Here is a 26,325-nt window from a genome sequence, read left to right on the forward strand (position 1 = left end):
GCTCCGCCCGGGGCTGCGGCGGCTCCCGAGCCCCTCAGGCGGGCCGGCCGCCATGACCGGGCGCGGCTGAGGGGCCGCGAGGGGCGGTGACGTCACTGCGCGCCGGACCCCCGGGCCGGTGGCGCCTGCGCGGTGCCGGTGCGGGATGGGGAGCCCGGCGGGCGCTCCCGCCAAGCGCGCGCGGTGCGAGGAGCCCCGCAGCCCCGGCAGCGACCCACGGCTGTGGGACACGGAGCGGCTCTGCCAGCACCTCGCCCGCTGCGGCGTGGGCGATCCCGGCCTGCTGCGCCGCTTCCGAGGTACGGCGCGCCAGGGCCGGGACCGTGGCCATGTGGCCCGGCCGCTGGCGCTGACGCTTCTCTTGCTCCCGCAGAGAGCGGGGTCACCGGGAGGATGCTGCTGGACCTGCCGGCCTGCGCCCCCGAGCTCATCCGCGTCTGGTGAGCGCCGCCCGCGGGGAAAGGGGGGCCGAGGCCCGGGAGCCGCGGGGAGCGGCCGCACACGCGCGTAGCCCGGCTCGGCACGGCTCTAGGCCGCGGCCGCCCGCAGCGCCTCGAGCGGAACTGTGCCGGGGGAGGGCGAGGGAATGGGCTCCATGGGCTGATCCCCGACCCTCGGAGCAGTTCCGGCTGATCCCAGCACAACCGCGGCGCGGACTCTTGCTGCCCAAATAACCTCGATCCTTTAGAAAGGTTTAACGAAAATCCCCTGGGGTAGCACGGTGGCCTTTGGAGTGTTGCTGGGAACGCAGGAGTGAGCTCCAGGGTATCCGATAGGAACTTTTCTGCCTGAAGTTGCTGCTACTCCAGCTCCAGGAGCGACAGCGGCCCCGGTGTTTGACAGAGCGGGAGGTGCTGCTCGGCAGAGGCCGAGTGTCACCCGTGTCCCTTGGAGGAATCCCGGGCATTGACAGCTCAGCCTTGCAGCACTTGGCGCTCTGTTGTGCCCACAGCAGCGTGGGCTGCTGTGGAAATAGAAATGTTGTGGTGTGTTCTGGCAGAACAGGGGCCTGTGGGTGAGTGGCCAAGTCCTTGCTGCCCTGAGCAGCCCAGAGCAGGCAGCCCGGCTGGTCATGGTCATCTGCCACAAACACGGGGACGCTGGCTGCTGTTCTAAAGTGCCTAAAGGATTGTTCCCAACAGTGAGCAACGACTGGGCCCAAAACCCTTTTATCTTTCCGGTGGTGAATATATTTTCTTGCTTTTCTGGAACAGCAGAGAGTATGAATCTGTCCTGCTGTTCTCTGTGTTGGAAAGGCCCCTTTGCCCCTTCTCTGCCCCGCCCCAGGGATCCTCTTTTGCTCCCCTCTACTGGGATGTGTGCCTGCTTGCTCACCACATACTTCCTGGTGGTTTTTAATCTTGTAATGTCTTTTCTTTACTCCTTTGTTAACCTTGTTTATACTGTTTCCCTCAAATTTGTCTCAAAACCCACGTGCTGGCTCCAGCTGTTTGCTGCTGTTGTGGTTGGTAGCCCTGAGGTAGGCTGGGGTGTGTAATCTGGCAGGTGCACACAAGTGCAGAGCTGTGCTTTCTGCTGGGGGTTGGAGCACTTTGGTGTTGGCACCTTGGCTGAAGGCTCCTCTGAGCTCATGCTGGGGCTGAAGGGCTCTTCCTCTATTTTATTGAGACATCAGCGTGCCAAGGGGAGTGGGAATGGGCGGGTGTCTGGGCATGAGTATTAGAAGAGAATAAAAAGCTGGTGTGACACAGTGGGACAAGGCAGAAGTGCTGTGCTTTGGACAAGGTAAGACGTGCTGGAGTCATGAAGGTATTTTTGATTTCTTTTTTTGTGGAAGAGGGGTTTAACTGCAGCAGTTTGAAGTGTGCAGATAGGAATGCTGTGATGTGGTGGAAGGCAGCTGAAGCCTTTGTTTATTGCTGAAGTACCAGGTAATTGCCTGACTGAAATGACAAGCTGATGTCTAGTTTTATTTAGGATTTGCCAGGAGGCTGGTTGCTTCTGGCAGGGAAGGAGCCTCATGTCCAGGACACACTGGACATGTGCAGCCAGTGTGGGGAGTAAGAGACTGTCTGTCAGTGCTGAAATGGACAGCAGGATGGGGTAGCCAGGGTCCCTCGGCACAGGATACAGGTGATGGGGGCGCAGGACTGTGGAGACTTCTCAGTTGGAGAGCAGACGGTGTTGGGTTTACAGGTGGCTTGTGCATTTTCTTTGTATAACATATTGTTAACTTTGTATATGTTTCCTTCTGTGAGATCTGACCTCTTGTTTCTCTTAAGCTGAAACTGTTGAGAGTTGGATGAGAAATTGCTCAAGCATTCTGCTCTTTGTCAACATCTCTCACTTTGCACTAAGAACAATTCTTTTGCAGTCCACTGCACACTGTCCTGCAGTAAGCTGGCTCATTTCTCTGTGACAAGCCACTAATGAATGCATGTCTTTAGTTCCCTGGGTTCCTGGATGTTCAGAGGGGAGAGCTGGGGCCAGTGGTGCATAGAGGAAGGGCAGTGAGATTCCCAGGTGTTCTCGTGTTGCTGGCTGTGGATGTTTTGTGTGATGTACAGAGCACTGAACACAGATGATGAGTGGGGCTGTCTGGCTGACCTCTTTGGGCACAGGAATGGGATTTTCTGGTCCTTGTGACCTGTGGCATGAAGGGGTATGGACCAAGCAGGGAGGGGAGTGGATGAGGAAGTGCCATTGTCACCGTTTCCAAGCAGCCATCAGTAACGCTGCTTTGGCTGTTAGAGGAAATGCAGAGTCCTGGAAAACTACAGTTTTCCGTATTAACAGGATTTGTCTTGCTTAGGGGGTCTGGCCTTGTAGACTTCAGGTGAAAAATGCCCTGTAGCTGTTTTCTATCTGAAGGAGGCTGAAGAGCAGGGAAGGTGGGGCATCCAGGCACTTGGTCACACCAGGATCCACCATGCAGGGTCTGACTTTTTCCCAGTTCTTCTCCTCGTCCCACCAGAGCAGCGAGTGGCTGTGTGGGACTGAGCTCCTGTCTGGGGTTAATCCACAACAATCCTTCTTGGAGCCCAGTGTGAAGCACAAAGGGCTGCCAGATGATCTGAACAGAGCATATTAAAACACAAATAGTGTGGCCAGCAGAATTATTGAACTATTCTTGCCCTGTGCTGGTTGGGCCACACTGTGAGTGCTGTGTCCAGTTCTGGGCCCCCCAATTTAGGAAGGATGTTGAGATGCTGGAGCATGTCCAGAGAAGGGCAGCAAGGCTGGTGAAGGGTCTGGAACTCAAGCTTTATGAGGAGTGGCTGAGGGACCTGGGGTTGTTTAGCTGGAGAAGAGGAGGCTCAGGGGAGACCTTACCACTCTCTACAACTCCCTGACAGGAGATACCTTCTCCCAGGCAACAAGTGACAGGACAAGAGGACACAATCTTAAGCTGTGCCAGGATGAGGTTAGGCTAGACATTAGGAAAAAATCCTTAACAGAAGAAGTGATTGGGCATTGGGATGGGATAGGCTGCCCAGGAGGGAGGTGGAGGAGTCATCATCCATGGGGGTATTTAAAAAGACTGGATGTGTCACTTAGTGCCATAGTTTAGTTGATAAGGTGATGTTAGGTCATAGGTTGGACTTAATGATCTCAAAGGTCTTTTCCAACCTGGTTAATTCTGTGATTCTGTGTGAAAAATAAGTTGTTAAAAGCATTCATTATCCTAGTTTAATAGCTGCTGGTCACAATGTTGGTTTCTTTGCCCTCAGATATCATGGAACACATGCTGTCTGGGCATCACCAAGGGAACTTTTCATCTTAGAATTGTGGAATGGTTTGGGTTGACCTTTTTGATCATCTAATTTAGACCCCTGCCACAGACAGGGACACCTTCTGCTATCCCAGGTTGCTTCAAGCCCTGTCCAACCTGGCCTTGGACACTTCCAGGGATGGGTGCCCAGCTGCTCTGGGCAACCTCTGCCAGGACCTCAGCACCCTCACAGGGAACAGTTTTTTCCTAATACCCAATCTGACCCTGGCCTGTCAGTTTAAAACCGTCAGCCCTGTTCTGACAGTGTCTGCTCTTACAAGAAGTCCCTCTCCCTCCTTTTATGGTCTCCTTAAGGTATTGGGGGGGCTACAGGGAGGTCTCCATGCAGACTTGCCCTCTCCAGGCTGAGCAGCCCCAGCTCCCTCAGCCTGCCTGCACAGCAGAGGTGCTCCAGCACTGCCTTGTGGCAGTCTGAGCAGCAGCTGCAGCCCCAGAGCTCCCTGCTAGGGAAAGCAGCATCAAGTGGTTGAGAGAAACACTGCTCACCAACAGCTCAAACATCACATGCCTGTAATATTTTAGGGATTGTGAATTATTAAATGATTCAGATGAGAATATGTAGTGCATCAAGCAGTACTTTTTCCTAATTGTTGACACTTTATAGCCTTATTGTGTGTTAAATTTTATGTTGAAAGGCTGGTATCAGACTGATCTCGGTGGTTAACTGCTGGGAGAAAAAGTATTTTCTCATGGTAGTGTTTGCTGTCCTACTGAGGCTGAATCCATTTAGCTCAAGGGCAAAGCTTGCAGACAGAGTTAGAGGTGTGATAGGGCATATTATCTCTCTCCAGACTTATCCCACCTGTGCTCTTAGGCTGCTGTGGCTACAGCAGAGAATCTGCACTGGAAGTTTAGCTGTGTTGTTTAGCTGTGTTTAATAATTTATTAAAAATGACAGCAAAATATCTTTGCAAAATATTAGCATCAGTCTCAGCAAAATTAGAACATGTTTTAAACTGCAGTGGTTTTGCTGCTGGAGTTGAAATTAATTTATGTAAAATTCAAGTTAATTTGATAAAATTAAACTTTAAACAGACAGTTGACTAACTACGAGAAATTTTTATAAAAATAATTTGTTGGGACCTTGACATTTTAGTTTAAGGAAGTTTTGCATCCTTAAAAAATGTCAGTTATGGGAAAGCAACGTGCAGCATCCGAATAAGTTTTAAGGACACTAGGTGTGGTTTACACAATTTTTTCATCAGTTTCCTGGTGGTTTTATTTCTCAGTTCTGTGTGAGTGGGAGAAGCGCTTATGCTGCTCTACAGACATGTTCTGTAGCTATTTGTTTCCTTCCTTCTGTACTTGATTTTATATATATTTTGATAAATACTTTCAATATTTTTTTGAAAAAATTGCAGTTGCAGTCTTCTTCCATCAAGGAACATCAAAGTAATGGGAACGTGCATGAGTAATTCAATGTGTACTGCAAATTGTAAAGGGACATGCATTGCAGACTTTGCTCTCAGTGTTTCTTTTTCCTTGTTAGCTGCGCAGCTGAGCGACTGGAAGTGCTGGCGTGCCTGACACAGATGCAACAGCAGCACATGGAGGTGATGAAGGTAAGCCATGCTGTGGGGACACCATGGCCAGCTCCTGCCCCAAGGCCTGCACAGGGCTCTGCCTCCCCCTTCTTGGCTTGGTGCTGCCAGCTGGTGCCTTTCCTTTGCACAGCAGCAAATTCTGGGCCCTTGGTAGTGGTGGTCTGTGAAAAACCACATTAACTAGAAGAAATAATAGAATCATCATGTGGGAGCTTTCAGTGGACACCTCCAGGTTGTGAGGGATTAAATGAGCACAAGAGCTGTTTGACATGTGTTGGAGAAGCTCCCTTTCACATCCCTCTGTGCAGAGCCTCTCCTTGGTTTATTTTATTAGTTTTTCCCCAGGCCTGAGTTAACAGACTCCTCCTTGCTGTTCCTGTTTCCTGTGTCCAGCTGTTTCTCCCAGTGGTGTGTGTTGCTCTAACTGGCCAGGGCTGTTCAGTAGTAGTCTGCATATCTGCTAGAGCCCTCCCAGCTCAGTGACCAAGGGTAGAGAGCACAGGTAACCCTCATTTGCCTCAGTATTTTACCAGGATATGTGTGTGATGGAATGGTTTCACCTGCAGTTTAACAGCAAAGGTTAAAGATTAAATGTGTTTGCCTTTTCTACTTGAGTCCCTGTAGTTACTGAGATGTCTCTAAAAATATGTGCTCATCAGGAAGTACTTATTTCATATTGTGGTCATTTTGGGGGTTTATATTTTGTTTTAAGAAAAAAGTGACAATCATAATTTCCACCCAGCAATATTGCATTTGATTTTAAAAGCATGAACAGTATCTGGGCAAACACTTTTGGATATCTCAGACATGCATTGCAGTATGCTGCTTTAATTGGAATAGGAGATTAATAAAGACAGCAGTTTTCACACATGTTAAGCTTTGGAATTATACAGTTGGAGATAACATTTTTAGGCATTTTGTCTTCTCTTGCTATGTGAAATAAGCAGTTTTATCTTTTTGGTGTCAAGCTTTAGTAGTTCTCCAATACAAATTTGGTTGCGCAGAGAGGTTGAGGATGCCTGGAAGTGTTCAAGGTCAGATTGGACAGGGCTTGGAGCAGCCTGGTCTAGTGGAAGGTGTCCCTGCCTATGGCAGTATGTTGGAACAAGGTGATCCTTAAGGTCCCTTCCAACCCCAACCTTCCTATGATTCTGTGATAGATCTTGATATAGAGTTGGCAGGATATGTCTGTTTTACAGAAGATGAACAGTCCCTCCAACCAAACACCTGACCATTCTAGATATCCTTTACCTTGATGCCTGCTTCTTTTCAAAGTCAAATTTTAATTTTTAATTTTTTTTTCTTGCTTCTGTAGGTCTTTAATGATCCTATTCATGGGCACATTGAGTTGCATCCCCTGCTGGTTCGGATCATCGACACCCCTCAGTTCCAGCGCCTGCGGTACATCAAGCAGCTGGGCGGGACGTACTTTGTGTTTCCAGGGGCCTCTCACAACCGCTTTGAGCACTCCCTGGGGTAAGGTGCTGCTCCTGGTGCATCTCTGGCATCTGGATATCCCTGTCTGCTTCTGCTGCTGTGGTTGTGCTGCAGCCAAGGGGCACTGCTGTCTGAGCATTGCTGAAAACTGCTGGGGACAGTTTCTGGTCTCAAATGTTCCTGGATAGCCCATGTCACTGTGGGCCGTTCCCTTGAATTTCTTTTAATAAAGACAGATAAACAAACCAAGATGGATCAATGTTAGATTTCCTTCCCCACCCTTTATTCTAAGAATATTATTATTTTATATTATATATTTTATATAATAAATATATTATGTATTTTATATAATATATTATTATCTAAGAATATTATTATAATATTATTCTTATTCTAAGAATAATGTTAGCTAAAAAACTGTGTTTTATGTTCCCCTAGTCAAAATACAAGTTTTAAAGCATAAACTTAGTACCAGGGCAGCTCTTATGATCTGCCAAACAGCTGTAATCCCTGCACATCATCCAGCACAGCCAAAATGAATTCGATCTGTAATGTTTGCCTTTGTAGGTAGATGTGCTTCGTGCAATCCATGGCAGGTTGTCAGGCTGAGAGCTGTCATTCCATTAAGCAGAAATATGATGTAGCCAAGGATTCATACATAAAGGCCATTCATACATACTAGGTCATTCACACTCCTCAGGAAAGCTGATGAATGACAAATTTGAGCTTGTTTTAAGAGTATATCTCAAAGAGCAGTTATTAAATTAAAATTAAGCTTGTAAGTGGTTTTTATTCAGATGATTTGGCCAGCCTAAATTTGCTTCTGTTGGTGCTGAAATATTGTGGAGTAAATCTGGCTTACTTATAACAAGATTCAAATGGCTGTTTGCAAAAGGGTGAGATGAATAAGGCAGCCTGGATTGATTGCATTTGGTAAACCAAAAAGACAGAAATGTGGTTGAATATAAACAAAGTTTTCACAACAGAAGTCTGTAAACTTCAGTTCTATCAGCAGCTTTTCTTTTGAACAGTTCCATTGATCTATTGAGTTAAATTTAGGACAGTTGTTCTCCACTTGTATATAATGCCAAAGATTTCTACAGTATTACAAATAGAAGAACTGAGCTTTGTGTGCTTATTGGTCTACTAAAAAGCCATCAAATGGTGAAATTTGGACTAATGAAACATATTACCTCGTCATAGAGGTAATTATTACCTTGTCCTTGTCTTGCTTTAGGCTGTTCTGAAAGGGGAGCTGTTGAGGCAAGTAGAAAAAGATGTTTGTGCAGAGGTTATAATAAACAGTTTATGGGACTGTGTGCCATATATTTGCTCCTACTGGTTTTGTGGCCATTCACTTAAATACATTTTCAAATCTAAAATGAATGGGAAGAAGGGAAATAATTCTCATGAGCTATTAATAAAGCAGCAGTTTGAAAAAAGTACCAAATGCTTTGGTGGCTGGTGTGGACCTTTGCAGTTTGCCTTGGCTGGAATTCAAGGATTCAGTGTAAGCTGAGGTGCTTTAAGATTCTCACTGTCAGTGGTGCACTGCTGTTCCCTTACACAGCTGCCATGAAATACTGCAGGATGCTGTAGAGCCTCTGTGTTTTGGGCATGGTATCCATTTGGGCATGGTATCCCATGCTTTTTTGCTTTTGGAGGACTAAAACTCTACTACAGGAAGCAGTTTGTGATTTTACCACGTCAGGGTTGGGTATTCTTTGTATGCTGTCTCTCAGATAAGGGCTGTGACTTAATGGAGCAAAACAGAGTAGGGGAGTTTCTGTTTTTCTGTTAATCCTAAACCAATGCTATATTTCTTTCTTTCCCTCCTGCAACAGGGTTGGCTACCTTGCAGGATGTCTGGTTCGTGCACTGAAGGAGAGACAGCCAGACCTGGGTATAACTGAGCGAGACATCCTCTGTGTAGAAATTGCTGGGCTTTGTCATGATTTGGGTAAGGAACACCTGAGGTGGGTTGTTGCTCTTGGAAAGCTAAGCAGGATGAAAAGCTGGCTGTGAGGTCAGAACATGTGAGCTGTTTTGGGCTGCTTAGTGCATGGCCATATTCCAAGACAGGTTTTATCTGTTGTGTTTGGTCTGGAGTACATCTGTGGAGACAGTTCCACCTGAATCTGTAGCCACTCTTAGCTAGTGTTTTGTCCTGTTTATGTCCAAATGGTGCTTAGAGTTCTGCCCTCTGTGGCTGAAGGGTCCACTTCTTTCTGTGGTTTCTCCAGGTCTCTTCAAACATTTCAGAATGAAAATTAGCGTTCCTTTCAAAAATTGTAACATTTATTTCATAGCTACTTCTTTTTTCAGAGCTGACACAGAATAATTTAATATTCTGTGTTGCTGCAGTACTTGCCTGTGGTGTAGGTGCTGGAACTGGCTGTTAAGTGCAGCAGTAGTACTTGAAGTATCTTAGGAAAGTGTACTTGCTATACCTGAGTCTTCCTCACAGGAATTATCTGGGTGGTTGCACTCAGTGGTGGTTACAGGCTCCATGTCCAGGTGGAGCCCAGTGAGGAGTGCCCTGTGTGGGGCTGGTGCTGTTGGATGTCTCTGTCAGTGATGGGGACAGTGGGATCCATGCACCCCTGGGCAGTTTGCCAACAGCACTGAGCTGTGTGATGGAGTCACATGGAGGGAAGGGATGGGGCATCCAGAGGGACCTGGACAGGCTGGAGGGACAGACAGTGGATTGAGAACACCCTCAGGAGAAGAACTTGGGGGCATTGATGGGTAAGATAGGACCAGAAGCAGCCCAGATGTAGGAGAATTCTTGGCAGAACAAGGGCAGGCTGTACTTTTACAAGAGTGGGACAACCCTGGCCTGCAGATTACAGAGTTACTTTGAAGACCATGTACTGTCCTCAGAACAAGATAGCCCATGTACTGTCCTTGAATGGATACAACAGGAAAAAATGAGCATTGTGCCAGGATGAGGCCAGATGCCAGGCACATTGTGGGACTGCTAATTTAGCACAGCTTAGCTAAAAATGCTTCTAGCAAATAACATGGATGTGTAAATGCAGCCACTTCACCAATGAGCATTAAGCACTAGTGGCATGAGGCAGTGCAGAGAGAGGCATAAATATGCCAAAGTTGCTGAATAAAGCAGAAGGACATGGAGCCATGTTGGTGTGATTGTTGGTACTTGGCCAACTCTCTGTGGGACCCTCTTCACCCAGAGCCCCCCTTGTGCTGGACTGACCCCAGCATGGGCACAGCTGGGGGGGATTCTGCCCCTCTGCCTTGCTCAGGTGACCTCCACCTGCAGAGCTGCTACCAGCCCTGGGCCCCAGCATAAGGATGGGGTGCTATTTATGCACCCCAAATTTGCCCCAAGGCCTTGGAGATACACAAAGGGCTGAAGCCCCTCTGCTCTGGAGCCAGGCTGGGAGGGCTGGGGGTGTTCAGCCTGGAGGAGAGGAGGCTCCAGGGAGGCCTTAGACCACATAAAAACGGTTTCAGGAGAGCTCAGAGGGACCTTGGACAGGGGCTTGGAGTGACAGGACAAGAAGGAATGGCTTCCCACTGGCAGAGGGCAGGGTTAGATAAGATATTGGTAAGAATTCTTCCCTGTGAGAGTGAGGAAGTCCTGGCACAGGTTGCCAGAGAAGCTGTGGCCACCCTATCCTTGGAAGTGTTCAAGGCCAGGTTGGAGAGGGCTTGGAGCAGCCTGGGGTAGTGGAAGGTGTCCCTGCCCATGGCAGAGGTCTGAATGAGATGATCTTTAATGTCTGCTCCAACCCAAACCAGTCTGAGACTCTGTGATATGTCAAGAAAAGTCAAATACAGGAGAATTCAGATCCTAAGCTTGCTCAAGAAAATTTTGCTGACAACTATGTCTCAGACTAAACCTGTGTAATCTTTATATTTAAAGGTCATGGGCCATTTTCACACATGTTTGATGGAAGATTTATTCCACTCACTCGTCCAGATTTGAATTGGAAGGTAGGCTTTTCACTATTAAAATAAAAAGACAAACCTGAAATTTTTAGAGGCAGAATAGTTAATCTTTAAAGAGTTCCAATGCTTTTGAGGCTATAGTGGTCATCTGGCCTTACCTTATTGCATCATTTTGATGGCTTATTTGAAAACTAGAATGTTGTTTTCTAATCTTGTGATGATATCCTTGTTAGGTCTGCACTGATCATTTTTGGTCAGCATTGTGCCTTAAAATATTGTTTAGAATTCAAACTTTCCAAAACAGTTGTTTGCTGTGAATGAAGTGCAACATAGTCCTTTCAGACCTCTCTGTGCTTGTAATTTCTTAGCAAAATCAGATGAGTAAACTGGTTAATCTTTTACACAGCAAAATTGATTATTTTGTCTTTTAGCATTGTAACTGCGTTGCTGCTGTTTGTCAACACACACAATTAACAGCTCTCTGCAGAAAAGTGTGTTTCTGGACTCTGTAGACCGGGTGATTTCCTCTTCTGTTTAATTGAAAATGACCAGGAAAGCACTCAGCTGCTGCATTTCACACCAGCCTGCCCATGTGCCTGCTAGGCAGTGCTGATGGCTTGGAGTAAAGCTGTGACTGCAGGAAAGATGCTTAAACTATGTAATACAATATTTGGATGGGTTTTTTTCACAGCATGAAACTTCTTCTGTTCAAATGTTTGAGCACTTGGTCACTTCCAATAAACTAGAAGAAGTCATGAGGTCCTATGGTCTTATCCTGGAAGAAGATCTGTTGTTCATCAAGGAGCAAATAGGAGGGCCCATAGATGAAACTGCCTGTGTGAAATCGGTGAGTCAGGGTGTTGCTCCTGTGCTCATGCCAAGAAACACCTTCATTTCACTGAAAGAACAGATAATTTTGGCTTCTGCTATATGTTACTTCTAGCTCTATGAAATTCTGGGAATCTTGTCACAACTGATGCTGGAGGAGTGTTGTGTTTATTTCTTACAGTGCTGGTAGATGTGTTAATGTGCTTACAGCTCCCTGAGAATTCTTACCCAAAAGCCTCCAGATCAGAGGAAAGCTGTAGAAAGTTACTTGTATTTAGGGAACCTAACTGGTGACTGGGATCCACTCAAGGGTACTGAAGAGTTGGAAGAATTGCTCACCAAAATATTTTTCATCATTTACGTGCAGTCCTGGGTGGTCCCAGTTGACTGGAAATCAGCAGATGTGGCTCCATGAGGAAGGGTCAGAAGGATAATCCAGGGAGCTAGAGGGCTGTCAGCCTGCCCTGTGCTAGGGAAGGTCATGGAGCAGATCATCCTGAATTCCATCCTGCAGCACCTACAGGACAAGCAGGGAACCAGGCCCAACCAGCCTGGGTTTAGGAAGTGCAGGTCATGTTCAGCTGGAGGGCAGGAAGGCTCTGCAGAGGGATCTGGATAAGTTGGATCAATGTGCCCAATTGTGTGAGATTCCGCAGTGCCAGGTGTTGGTCCTGCTACAGGCTGGGGTCAGGGCAGCTGGGAAGTGGCTAGGCAGAAAAGAGGTGCTGTTTGGTTCACAGTGACTGAAAATGGACCAGATGTGCCCAGGTGGGCAAGAGGACAATGGCCTGTACCAGCCACAGCATGGCCAGCAGGACCAGGACAGTGACAGTGCCTCTGTGCTGGGCACTACTGAGGCCACAACTCAAATTCTGCATTCAGTTTTTGACCCCTCAGTTGAAGCAAGACACTGAGGTGCAATGGAGAAGGGCAGTAGAGCTGGGGAAGAGTCCGGAACACAAGTATGATGAGGAGCAGCTGAGGGATCTAGGGGGCTTGGCCTGGAGTAAAGGAGGCCTCCCCCAGTCTGGATAACAAAACTGGGCACTGGCAGTGATGAGGCAGGGAGGAATCCAAGCCTGGCCCAAGAGCCAGAGCCACAACAGCTTTGATGACAACAGTGAAATGCTTGGATTTATTGCAGTAGCAAACATAGAGGATAAGACCTGAAGAAATGAGTTGCCTCAAGAAGCAAGCAAGAAGGGATGGCAGTTGTTAATCTTTGCAACTCTATGAAAGACCTCAGTCCTCTCCTCATTTTACACTTTTGTCATCTCTTCAAGGACACTCATTCAGTTGCCACCCGAGTAAACAACTGGTAGCAGCTGAAGTCAGTGGGAGATCTGTTGGGACAATCTGGTTCTAATCAGAATTTATATGTAGTCCCAAACGAGCAACCCACAAATGTTCACACTTGCCCATTATTTTCTGCTGCAGGAGTGGGTGGCAATCCCATGGCAAATACAAGGAACTTGGAGTAGTGAAATTGAGTCTGAGATCTTATAGGAAGAGGATGTCCATTTACAAAGTCCACAAGCTGATTTTTATCCCACTGGGCTCGTTTGCACACGAATCTTGGTGCCTGCCACTGGCATTGATCATGTGCCAGGTGTTTTCCCTGTATCTGGTCTGCCTTGTTTGGATTCTGTGCCTGTTTTCCAGCAGGATACCAGGAAGAGGAGTGCCACACACGGTACATGGCAGCACCTACCTGGTGCCAGGCAGCACATGGCACTGGCAGGCTGTGCACTGTGGTGCAGGCCTGTCATGACGTGGACGATGGCTGTTCAGGCACCAGACATAAACAGAGTCCTGAGCATGTCCCAATAGCAGAGCTCTGTGATCATGGGATTTTTATCCTTGATGTGCTTGCATCCTTCTGCTTGCATGTGTTTCTGTTGCTATTTACATCAGATTTAGTATTTCTGTAGTGCAGGTAACATGGAAGCTATGTTTGCATACAATGCTTTTCACTTTCAGAATTTCAGGGCTACTTTATGGCATATTTTTAGGTGAAGAATCTTTAAATTTTCAAGAAAATGTGCACCTTGTATCTTATTATTTTGGTGTTTGTTTCCTATTTACCTTATGGCTGAATTGTCCCTTGTGAGGCAGGAGTTTAAGTAGCGGAATATTCAAAATTTTTTTCTTAAAACTTCTAAGTAAGTGTTTTTAAACTGTGTTCTATGAAGTTGTAGATTGCAAAAGATTGCAGGACAGTGACATATTTGTGTATTTAATTCTCTGAAAATGAAATAATTCCAAAATTTCCCCTCTTTGTTGATATGTTGTTTTTTGTTTCTTCATTCCCAAGCTCAGGCTTTCTTTTAGTAGAGTAATGGGCAATGAATACTTGTGTTCATGGGTTTTATTCTTCTTGAGATTATGAGAAGACAGTTGCTTAGGCCCTCTTCTGGATTTCTAATGTCTGATAGCTTCTGGAAGTTCTTTTCTTGTCTTTGTGTTCTTCACTACCTCAGTGTTGGATGTTTATCACAAGAAAAGTCAAGGTGTATTCCCACTGTCTTTGAAAAGCCATTAGACATTGTTGGTACACTTTAATTTTTTGTTGTTTCTGATGTTTTTCTTCTTGGCTCCCCTGTCAGTGGCCCTACCGTGGTCGACCAAAGGAGAAAAGTTTCCTTTATGAGATTGTAGCTAATAAAAAAAATGGCATTGACGTTGACAAGTGGGATTATTTTGCAAGGTACAAATATTACATTTTATTATGAATTCCTATTGACAAAATGCTACCATATGTACAAAAATGATCCTGTGGTTGAACACTCTGTGCAATATTTCTAGGGATTGCCATCACCTGGGAATCCCCAATAACTTTGACTATAAGCGATTGCTTATCTTCACCCGGGTCTGTGAAGTGGGGAACCAGAAGCACATCTGCCCCCGTGACAAGGTGAGCAGAGGGAGCACCTGGGGGCACATAGGGGAGCTGCACCCCGTGGCTGGGGGTCCTGCCCCATACTCCCTTAGCCCAAGAGGGACAGAAGTATTGGCTGCCCTGAACGTTTTTCTCAGAAGCTGCTTTTTGGGAGAGGGACAGAGCAAACCATTGTTTGAAAGGATTTGTGGCAGATCCTGTCAGGGGAGACTCTACAGACCCGTCAGATCTGTGTAATCCTGCTCCACATCTGCTGGGCAGGATGTGAATGTGGCTGTGGTGAGGGGTCCTCTCCACTGCCTGGGGTCACTGTCAGCACTCTGCCCTCCTGCAGTGGCCTGAGCCAGTTTCAAAATTTGGAAATTGTGAATAATAATCATTCTGCTTTATGCTGTGAATGGGAGGAGACAACTAATTTGATTAATTGATTGATTGTTTTAATTTTCCTAGTAAGACAGTGGCAAAAGTAAATGCTAATAGGGTTTTTTTGATTCAGGAAGTTGGAAATCTGTACGAGATGTTCCACACCCGGACCTGCCTGCACCGGAGAGCATACCAGCATAAGACTGGCAACATCATTGAAATAATGCAAGTGTATTTTCCTTTCCTTTCTTTTCAATTTATATTTCAATTCTTGAAACAATCCATATCCATTTGGAATATTCAGAAAATCAATAAGGTGTGACATAGAAGAAAAGCTACTTCTGATCCTTGTGAAAAGACTTAGTGCTGAGGGTATCATAGAGGCTGTGGTTAGCAAAGCAAACAAAAACAGAGAGGACAAAAGCATCCTTCCACATTAAATTAAATGAGAGGAAAATTGCTAAAGGCCTGAAGAAGCACAAGACTAGGGTGTGCTTAAACCTTTTAAACTGCTGACAGCTGAAGTCAAATCCTCATCTGCAAGTTAGAGACCACTTAGCTCAAACTGCCTGGTTACTAGAGCAAGGTTGCTAACAAAGTCATGAAAGGGCTCATGTAGTTTAGCTGAGGCCTGGCTTTGTGTTTATGTAATGCAAGATTTGTTCAGGACCAACTCAGCTGCCTACCTGCTGTTTTACCTCTCTTGTTGATGTCTATAGAATTTTCCTTATAACATTATTCCTTTTACTTTTCTTGAGAATCAGAATTACTTTTATCTCCAAATCTTTTTTTCCTTAGGGTCTTGTCTGCTGGATAACTGTTGAGTTTGGTAAAAAGGAATGTTAAGGATTACACAGTACAAGAGTGATTTGGATTGGTTTCATTTCATAACCTTCAGCTCTTGATTTAGGGATCCTCTAAAACTCAGACTAAAAATGCTCAGGTTTGACAGTACCTATATATGACAAGTAAAACATATTTTTTAGTTTAGAAAAACTCAGTTCTTGGCTTCCTGTAATTAAAGCAGCCTTTCCAAAACAGTGTCCAAACTGGTAATGACAGCAAGGTACATGGAAATTTGGAAGAACCTCATCTTTAGATTATAATTTTTCCCATCTGAAAATATTACATGTTTGTGATGCTTTCCCTTTACAATGCTTTGTACCTCTCAGCTAACTGGGGAGGCAGGGAGTCTGTAAAAGGGTTTGGTCATCTGTGAGGGAACCTTACTGCAGCTGAGGGACCCTATCAATGTTTTACAGGGTTCTGCAGTTGTCTCAGCAGTGCTAAACCCAGTCTAAAGCAGAAAAAAGTGAATTTGCTCATTCATCTAAAGGTTACATTCTGTTCTGAACCTGTCTTCAGTAAATCTGTTTTGGAATGTGCAGTGACAGCATGGAGACAAGATGTTGCAGTGATCAGTGTGTGCTGTGTGCTGAGGATACAGTTCCATCTGTTGTCTTCTGTTTATAACATACTAAATTGTTTCATTCTGCCTGTTGACCAGTGAGGTGTTTCAAAATGGTATTATCCTGAAGTCATAATTTTGTCTCAAACTAGGATAACAGAAGCCTTTCAAAAAGCAGACAAATATTTTGAAATAAGAGGCTCTGAAGGAAAAGTGTATCGGATTTCTACAGCAATGGAGGACATGGAAGCCTACAGTAAACTAACTGGTATGAGGTGTCAGAATTATTTTTTTAAGTAAAAAAGCATGATTGCCTGTTAAAATGCTGGTTTTATTGCTTTTGTGCACAGAAGGTGGGGCAGGCCTGGATTGTCTAGTGCTTGTGATCCGAAATCTTGCTAGAAGGGACAGCAATACCTTCTAATTTAAATGACTTTTATGTTGTGAGAGGGAGAAAGAAGCACTAACTTTGTATTCCACGCATGTTCAGATTCAGCAGTGTTAAAGGTCCTGCCTGTGCCCTGAGTTTGTTGCATGTGTCACAAGGGGGATGTGAGTGTGCCCTAAGTGGTACTGCAGATGGCTCTGTCAGGTGAAGTTCTGGATGTGTTTTGTGGTGTGAAGCTGTTCCCAAAGCAGGTTCCAAACAGCTCTCGTGGGGTCTCAGGTTGCCCTGCCTGCCTGCCTCTCCTGGTGTGTGCTGTGGGGTCCTGGTGTTCCCCTGGATGTGTTCAGAGCTGCAGTGGGGCCAGGCAGCCCTTCTGCTCCAAGGCTCTGTGGTTGGCTCTGTGTCCAGGGCAGGGTGCTGCAGGTCCTGCTCAGGGCTGCTCCTGATACTGGCAGCTCTTGCAGCACCTCTCAGCTACAGCTCACCAGAACTTCCAAGCCAGCCCTCCTGAGTTTCCATCACCAAGCCTTAGCTGGCCAGCAGAGAGACAGAAGAACTTCTATCTTTGGTCCATGGATGAAGTGACAGGGCCTGAGGGCACTGTTGCAGAGAATCCTGTGTGCTTTAGCCTTTGTCAGGCTAAAGGCCTTCTTCTGGTAGTCCTTGATGTGCCACAGCCTCTGCAGCGTGCCCCCACTCCTGCTGCTGCAGTGAGGAGTCCCCTCTGTCTCTGTGTGCCTCTGCTCAGGGCAGGACAAGGGTGCCTGCTTTGAGGGGCAGTAGTTGTTGGGGAATGTGAGCTGCATTGCTGGGCAGTGGAAGGCTGGGCAGAAAGGAAAGAACTGAGGTGAAGTTGTTGCTGGGGAATGGCTGGCCTGGCAGGTCCTGCTGTAACTACCTGCTTACCTCTGGTACCTGGTGAGGAGCACAGCTCAGGGCAAGGACAGCAGGGCTGTGCCCAGCCCCTCACAGTCTGCCACAGCAAGGAGCTGCTTGCTGGGACCATCTGTTCTGCAAGGAGGGCTGAACAGCAAGGGAGAGTGATGTGAAGAATGTTCCAGCATGTGCATGAAGGATGAGTATGGCCTCCTCCTAAACCTCCTTCCTGCCTCTGGTGCTGTGAAGAGTAAGATTTTTCCTTTTTTTCTTTTCACTCAGGGAATTTCTTTCCAATTGGAGGAAAGGAACAAATCTCTTGCCTAAGAGATGGGAATGAACAATATTTAAGAGAGACAAAAGATGTAGCCAAGGAGGAGGGGGAAGGGTGCAGTTTGCTACCGTTCTCTTGGGAAGTGCAGAGCAGCTGGAGATTTTGGATGAGGGGCTGGGCTGGGCTGGGCTGGGCTCAGCTCTCGCCCTTGGGCTCAGAGGTGACACGGGCAGGCTGCTGCCCTGGGGACAATTTGCTGCCACTGCAGAGTTCTGTCCTGCGCTGCTTTCTGCTCACCGGGGCTGAGCTTCAGCTGCTGAACTGGGACCTGTCCAACAGCCAACCTCACGGGGAAGGGACCCCGGCCCCGTCCCCATTCCTGTCTGTGGGACAAGGCCAGCCCTGGGTCGGTGCTGCCGCCTTGGGGTTGGTGTGCCTTGTTACACACACACACGCTAGTAAGGAACTGCTATTCCTTTTCTGGTATCTTTGCCTGAAAGCCCTGTCATTTCAAAGTTATAATAATTCAGAGGGAGGAGGGTTATCTTCTCCATTCCAAGGGAAGTTCCTGCCTTCCTTGGCAGACACCTGTTCTCTAATCCAGGACAAGTGCTTGCAACCTGGACACTCCTTAGGGTTGTTTCAGCAGTCCCTGGTAAGTGATGCTTCTGTGAAATTGTCCAGTTATGGACCTCTACAAATGATGAACCTCTGGGAGGTTTGTAGCAGGCACAGAGACTGCAAAGGCCCCGTGGAGGGCAGAGGCCTAAAGATAGGAAATGCCAAGTCATGGTGAATAGCTAGAAGCCCCTCTCTTCCACCTTTCGGACCCCAGCTTATCTCTCTGTAACCCTATAGGTCACTCCCTTTTAACCCCTGCTATTGGACAGTTTCTGATCCCCCTATACCCTATAAAATGGGCTGTTTTAGCCTGGTTCTGTAGAAGAGCTGTCACTGGAATTCACAGATCACCCAATAAAGACATTGCTGTGGAATGCCAGAATGGCCTTCTCCTCTCTCACCCTGCGTCTGCCTGCCTGCAGCACCGAGCAACCTAAGAGCTGAAATCACAAATAGCTGATAATCACTAAAGAGCTATTATCCATTATGCTTGCTAAGGTGGCCAGTGGCTGAGAGCTGCTTGGGAATCCAGGCATTCTGTCCCCATAAAGGACTGAGCTGTCAGGCCTGTGCTGCCTGCTCAGGGGCAAATCTGAACCCAGCAGGAGGCCAAATTAGAGGTTCTGCAGCAGAAGGTTCCCTAACTTTCTTCCATGGTGGTGGGTGAAGAACCACCCTGTGTTGCCTCCTGATTTGGCAGCAAATCCTACTTCTAGTAAAGGCTGAGACAGTGAAGTATTCCTTGTCACTTCTGCTGTTGCACAGGGAAGATGTTCATGGGCTTCTTATTTCCCCTGCATTATCTATTCTTTATCTGAAGAGACCTGGTCTGTGGCTCCTCATGGAGGAGTTCCTGGCTTTGGTTGACCTTGTCCATTAAACCAGTTGAAGGTGTTTTGGTACATGGCTCACAGATTGTTCTGGACCCTGCTGGGAGCTCCTCAGGCCGGTTGCAGCTCCGGGTGGGCTCTTGCAGGGCTGTGCTTGCAGCATGTGTTGAAGCTTCCCAGGTGTTCCTGGCCAGGGGATGCAGTCATGGGGTGCAGATGAGGCCGGCAGCATCCTGGCATCAGCAGTCTCTAGGATGGCCAAAAATAACCTTTCTGCTCTGAAGCCACCTCAAAAGAAGCCTGTCTTGCTCCTCCTGATGCTGGGAATCTTGCTGCATGTATCGTGTGGAGTCAGGAGGGAGGATTTTGATGCTTGCATCCAAAGTCTGAGAAAACCTGAAGGCTTAATGGCCATTCTTTATTTTTTTACAAGACAGAGTCTTTACCCATGTCCTGAGCTAGTTAGTGGTGGAGTTCAGGATAGTCTGCTAAGCAAGACTGGCTAAATAAGAGGAGAAAGTAATTTCTAGTGAAATAACAAAGTATGTTGCCAGGGTGAGAATTGAGATAGCTTTTCTGCCAACAGCCATTGTGAATCTAATGATAATTAAGATAATATTGAGTTCTCATTGTCAGACTTAGTTCCCTCATTCCCTGGAAGTGACTTTCCTGAGCCAGTAGTTTTTCTGATTGCTTTAAACTTTGGCTCTGTTTGTTCATTTTACTGTGACACTGGATTGTGACATACATAACAAAAATCCATGCAACTTTGGCAGACTGTGTCTACCTGGAAATTCTGCACTCAAGTAATCCGGAACTGGAGGAGGCACGAGAAATTTTGCGTAAAATAGAACGACGTGAATTATACAAGTTTTTAGGAGAGACTCGACCTGAATCAAAGAAGGAAATTATAAAGGTAATGTCCCTTAGCAGAAGGTTCTGAATTCTGTCCCCTTAAAAATGTTCTTGAAGTTGCTGAACATCCATTTGTTTCTATGTGGGCTTTGTTTAGTTTGAGGGTTTGGGTTTTTTTTGTTATTAGCTATTTGAAACATAGAGTCAAAAATTTTCCCCCCATCTTTAAGTAACTGAGCCATGAAACATATAAGAAATTGGGGGAAGTTTTATCTACAAACAGTCAAAAGAATGCCAACAGATGGAAATTCAGAAGCTAAATTATTGCAGAAATATTTCCAGGAAAAACTTTTCTGAAAAATACAAAATTTTATAAAAGACTCTTACAGTCCAGTGATTGAAAAGGTTATTATATCGTTTGATGTTCATGAAAATTTCCAAACAATTAGGAACTCATTTGCTTTGAACCGTAATTTGTGTGATTTGCTTTGAGAATAAATATCAAACTGAATAATAGCTGCTGAATTTCTTGGTGTTAAATTCTGTACTAAGCATGAGAATGCAGGTACTTTTCCCAGAATTTTTCATAAGTGCTTTTCAAAGCAGATAGCAGTTTAATTCCTGTTGTCTTATTTCAAAATAATGATATTTTAGACCTCACTTCAGCTGACTCAGCTGTTTTAATGTGCTATACTGTGTGGTCAGATCATCAGTTACTTATCCCCAAATTTCAGGCATCATGCTGAGGACTTTCTATTTCTGATTTCCAGAAGTGGATGTCTGTATCTAGAAAGCCTTCATAAAAATAGTTCAGCTCTTTTAAAGAATAAGGTTCGAAAAGGACTGCTAGATGTAGCTGTTCATCTTTTTGTTTGAAGAGAAGCTTTGCTTGTGTTCTTTGTTTACGAAAAAGTCGTGTTAAGAGATTGTGTATTACAAAAGCAGGGGGAAATAGGTGAAAGCAAACATTACATGGTTGTACATGGATTGTCAAGTTTCTGCCCTTCTGAGGAGAAGATTGGGGTAAGTGGCCCAACAAATAAGGAGACAGATGTGAGACCAAATGTTATGATTTCCACCTTTAAACAGCTCCTTTTAGAAGCTTGGTTAATGAAAGGAAAACTCTCACTTTGAAAGTGCAGTCAGAGGCATTGACTCTTGGGGTATCCAGGGAGTTGTTTTGAAGGGAGACTGGATCCCTGTTGGTGCTGTAATTGTATCCAGCAGTGCTTTGCAGCTCAGGGTGCACAGCTGAGGGCCTGAGGAGGATGTTTCCTCCTGTAGTGCCTGTGGCAGGAATGGCAGAGGCTCAGCCTCCTCCCAGCTCCCAGACAGAGCTGAGTCTGCTCTGCTCCTTCCCACACCACAAGGTTGTGTTTAGAACCACTGAATGGTTTGGGTTGGAAAGGACCTTTAAAGGCCATCCAGTCCAACCTCCTGCCATGGACAGGGATGACTTCACTAAAGCAGGTTGCTCTAGCCCTGTGCATTTCTGTGATTCTCAAGCTGGCCAGAGCCAGAGGAAAATCCCAAAGAGCTTGAGAGTTCTCAAATTCAGGTTGAGTTTCCAGTTAATGCAAACTAGAGAGGTAATTTCAAAATGATGCAAGCAAAGTTAGGCAGTAAGGTAACACATACACATTCTGATACAGAGTAGAAATAATTACAAACAGACTGCCTGGAGCCTGTTCCCTCCTGGCAAAGTTTTCCTCCAAGCTTGCTCAGTCTTTCTTTGGTTTCTTGAGTCACTGCAAACGACTCATGTGCCTTAGCTTGTCACTGTGTGCGATTTTCTACTTGTCACTCTCTGCATCTCTGCAATGAAAAAATCAACAGCAAAAAAACCCAAAAAAAACCCCAAAAAAACAACCCAACTGCTCCTAGCAGAATTCCTTCCCTCCTGGACAGTCTCCAGACTGCTCTGGGCTGCACTCCCATGAGTCTCAGTTGCTCCCAGGAAATCTTGGTGCTTTAAATTTTGCATCTTCCCCAGAACACAGCAGCCCTGAAAAACGGCCACAGCCTTTGAATGAGGACACTGAGGACATTTCAGTGGACAGCTGTTCTCCATCTAACCATGCTCCTCTGCTTTGTGTTAGCCTCAGTGTCAGCAGGGAATATTCCCTTGGGGCCAAAACCGAACAAAATCCCTTTGTGGGTTTTAGATTTTGTGGAGTACTTTAGCAGAATACTTTTTGTGGGTTTTTTATTTTGAGGTTGTCTGTCTCTTTTGTTTTTTTATATGTTTTACTGCATAGATATAAAAGCTTTATCAGAGGGTAAGATCCTGCAAGCCCTTCATTTGAAAAGTTCAGTGAAAATGTCTAGTATTCAGCTTTGGGGAACTTAATTGTAACACATTTGTATTGTAAAACAGTTGATTGAAGGTATTTATTTTCTGCTTCCATGCTTCAGCATTCTGGATGTTGCACTCCTGCTCTCCCCCTGCCCCATCACCAGGTGTAAAGCTCTTCCTTCACAGACTGGCAGATTTTGGGTTTTCTCATTTGCATACATTTGATTTGTTTCTAAAAACTGGGTTGTATACTAATGGCTATGGTGTACAGCAATTCAAACAACCAGATTGTTGCAAGAGTCCTGTCAAGTTGTGAAGAATTGAAAGCTTTAGTTTAGAAACATGTGTTGTGTCACCTGTTGTGTTGCCTTGACCTACACCTGAGAGTGCATAAGTGTGATTTGAGTTACTGAGTTAATCCTTTGGTTTGGTTTCTTCCAGAGTAACAGCCTGGCAGAAAGCATTGCTAATTCCAAGCCAGAGAAGGACCCTCCAGATGTGGAGCTAAAGGCTGAGAATTTCATAGTTGATGTAAACACCTCTCAGAGCGGGTTCAAGTAAAAACTTCTCCATCACAGAGGGCCTTGTGTGGTGCAAGAACAAAGCCCCAGGGTGTCTGTGGCTGCAGCCTGGCTCCCTTGGAGGCTCAGAGGTTTCCTGTGGGGGCTTTGCTGTGGTGGGAGGGGTGGGGCAGGAGGGGGAGCCTCCCTGGGCTGTCACCTGTACCCTGCCCCTGGTGACAAATGGGCTCTGTTGTCATTGTCCTCCCCCAACAAGGAGAATCCTGTGGGGTTTGGGCTGTCACTGGCAGCAGCCCAGGCACCACTGGGTGGGTCAGGGAGGCAGGAAACCCCCAGAGGGAGGAAAGAGGCAAAGTGACCTCCAGGTGCTGCACTCCTGGTGCCTGGCAGGCACAGAGCCCCTGCAGCCAGCAGTGTGGGAGGGAGGGAGCCTGAGGCAGAGGAGGGAGCTGGGGCACTCTGCAGGCTTCACCCAGCTCCATCCCTGCTCTCAGCTCATTCTGGGAAGAGACTCTGGCTTTCCACAGAGTGCATCACCAGCTGCTCCTGCAGTGCCCTTGCACTGAAGGTTCCCCTCACTGGGCCAGACTGGAGCAGCTCACTGAGCTTTGCAGAATTTACCTGGGCTTTTCCCATCCCACAAACTGAAATGGTAGGGAAGTGGGTCCCTGCTGACCACAGAAGTGTTGGTGTACCAGGCTGATGTAAATAATGTCTAAAGCTCATGTTTATGATTGTGAGCTCTGCTGCAGCCTCTGTAGGTTGTGTGTTTTGGGGAGGCCCAGGCTGGCAAGGGACCAGTCCACTTCCAGTGCTGGAAACTGGAATGTTCCAGAGCACAGCTGGGAGCTGGTCACTGTAAATGTGAATATCCACCTGGCAGCATCAGAGCAAGGGGGGGTAGAAGAAAATGCAAATACCAGATTGTTTTTTTAAGTAATAATTTGTTAAATACTGTTTCATTTCATGACTGTAATTTTCAGGAGTGGGGCGTGTGTGGCCTTTTGTATTTATTGTGAGAAAACTAAAGACAAACATTAACAAATGCCATTTTCTTTTTTTTTACATGCAAGGTTATTAGCATGGATTATGGAATGAAGGAACAGAATCCAATTGATAAGGTTCACTTCTATTGCAAGGCTGATCCTTCCAAGGCAGTTAAAATCAGTAAAGAACAGGTAGGTTTGTACTTTCCTTCTGAAAAGCATTTTCACCACCTGTGATGGAAGTGATCACAGTCCTGGGTGGTTGTTCATGCAGAATTTGTGGAGAGGTGGTGGGATCCATGGCCTTGCAATCTTCAGTGTGTGTTGTACTGTGACAGTCTGGAACCCTGACAGCCTTTGCCTATGAACAGTATTTAATTGGAATACACTAGGAGTTGGAATATCACAACTGCTTTGGATAAAACTCATGGATTGTAGTGGAGCTTCTTACTGCTATCCTTCTGTATTCTAAGAAATACTAAAGCTTTTTTCTGCTTTATTTCAAAGGTTTCAAAGCTTTTACCCAAAATATTTATGGAGCAGGTTGTCCGGGTTTATTACAAAAGTCAGGACCCACATATTATTTCAGCAGCAAAACAGTACTTTGTTCAGTGGTGCATGCAGAATGATTTCACCAAACCACAGGTAACAAATTCACTCATTATATTTCTTGTTTAGAGCTCATAATCTTCCATAAGCTTGCTTTTTCAGTAACAAGTTGGACATTCAGGCCTTGCCTTTGTGGCAGAGGCCCCCACTCACTCACCTAACCCCTGGTTTTATCACAGCTCCCATCTGGGGGTGCTTTGGTTTCACTGGAGGCTGGAGACACCTGAAAGTACCACAGTATCATGGAATCATGGAATGGTTTGGGTTGGAGGGGGATTTTGAAGATCACCTTGTTCCAAAGCCCTGCCATGGCAGAGACACTTTGCACTAGACCAGGTAGGGGAGAGAGCTGCATCCTCAAACAGGAGAGGAGTGCTCCTGGGTGGGATGCAGGCACGGAGAACTGGGTGAGGCCTGTCCTTAAGGTCATTCTTCTGGCCTCTGTCTGTTAGAGCAGGTAATTTTAGAGGGGCTTTTTACAGATGGATCAAGCAGCAGCTCTCCCTGGTTGTGGAGTGTGGTTGTGTCCTCTGAGCACGTTGTTCAGGTTCAGGCACACCCACCCTGCAGGCCCTGGGTGCTGCAGAGCACAGCAATGTCCATCTCAGCAGCCAGTTCCTGCTCCTGGGCAGCTGATGGTCTGTGTTGGAGTGCCTGAGCACAGATCACCCCCTGCATCTGCCTGGGGTGAGCCCCCCTGCCTCAGCTGCTGTTCAGCCCTGCTGGTTTCAGACAGTGCAGGGCACATCCAGCACCAAGGGGAGCTTAATTACAGCAGGGCTAATGAGGGGCTGTGCTGAGGTCACAGAAAACACTCCAGTGATTCTGTTAGTAGAGCAGTGACCTTCCAGATTTTCTGGTAATAATTTAGGAAGAACCTGACTGCTGGTGGTGATGCCTTCTCAGGTAAGGCACTTTTGTCTCCCCACCACTGCAGCAGTTTTCACTTCTGGGATGCACAGTCACCAGTGTTTGTTGATTTACAAAGATTCTGGGACCTTGCAGCCTGAGAGTGAGCTGCTTTTCCCTGGCCTTAGAATGGAAAGCAAAAGTGAATTAATGTTTCCTGTATTTTCATACTAGGATGGTGATGTTGTTGCTCCTCATCTAACTCCAATGAAGGAAACCTGGAATAAGATGACAGATGATGAACACAGGAGAGCCTCAGAACCCAGCTGCAAACAAAGGCTTTCTTTTGATAAGTAACAGGTTTCTTTTTGGTGCTATGCAGTCTCCTTCCTCAGAAGCTGAGTAAATTTGAGCATCAACTTTTCTAAAAGCTGGTTGGATGGCCTGGAATAATTCACAGAACAATGCAGAATGTATTTTGCAATACAGAATGTTTTAATGTAGATACTTAAAGTGCATCTTCCAGATGGACTTCTAAAAACCAATTTATTACAGCAGAGTAAACTCAGTTCTCATTGATTTTTTTAATGTAGTGGCACTGTGTAGCAGGAGTAACTTTAAAAATTGCAATTCATTGTTATTACAAGATTTTACTACTCCATCCAGTCCTGGTCCCTTCCTATTGCATGACTTAGCAGAAAAAATCCCAAGCCAGGTTTGATGGGGCTTTGGGGGGGGAGGGGGGGGGGGGGTTGGGGTTTTCTTAGTGTCTGAGGAGGAGAGGGATAGGTATGCTTCTGAAAATAGAGTGAGGTAAAGAAGAAAGTACCATGGGAGGCATCTTCAAAATTAACAAAATTAATTTAATGAAAAAAAAAAAAAAGGGAGGGAGAGGGGAATCTTTTGATAATCAAAGATTAAATTTCTGGTATTCAAAAAGCTGGTGCAAGCCTCTTGCTACAAGTGACCACATTTTTTATTGCAGTAACAATGCATTGCACTGCCATGCAGCCTTTTATTGTTTTATTGTGTATTTTTGATACATAGAATGTTATATTTTTTACTGTCT

The 26,325-nt window shown here is 46.0% G+C and overlaps 1 protein-coding gene across 2 annotated transcripts; it reads left to right on the forward strand.

The window, feature by feature from the left end:
- Positions 1-145: 145 nt before the first annotated feature.
- SAMHD1 (SAM and HD domain containing deoxynucleoside triphosphate triphosphohydrolase 1) lies at positions 146-25,965 on the forward strand. 2 transcript variants are annotated; one of them, XM_058814784.1, is made up of 17 exons: positions 146-299; positions 374-440; positions 5,244-5,316; positions 6,614-6,774; positions 8,580-8,695; positions 10,628-10,698; positions 11,345-11,500; positions 14,088-14,188; positions 14,287-14,395; positions 14,877-14,968; positions 16,304-16,419; positions 19,917-20,056; positions 20,938-21,018; positions 22,733-22,822; positions 23,886-23,990; positions 24,306-24,443; positions 25,491-25,965. In XM_058814784.1, the coding sequence occupies exons 1-17, from the start codon at positions 146-148 to the stop codon at positions 25,611-25,613; spliced, it is 1,893 nt and encodes a 630-aa protein (XP_058670767.1). In that variant the 3' UTR covers positions 25,614-25,965. The 2 variants fall into 2 exon arrangements, with proteins under 2 accessions (XP_058670767.1, XP_058670768.1); XM_058814785.1 differs by lacking the exon at positions 20,938-21,018.
- The last annotated feature ends 360 nt before the right edge of the window (positions 25,966-26,325 follow it).

The sequence above is a fragment of the Ammospiza caudacuta genome, chromosome 15 (genome assembly GCF_027887145.1).
Source record: "Ammospiza caudacuta isolate bAmmCau1 chromosome 15, bAmmCau1.pri, whole genome shotgun sequence".
Taxonomy (NCBI): Eukaryota; Metazoa; Chordata; class Aves; order Passeriformes; family Passerellidae; genus Ammospiza; species Ammospiza caudacuta.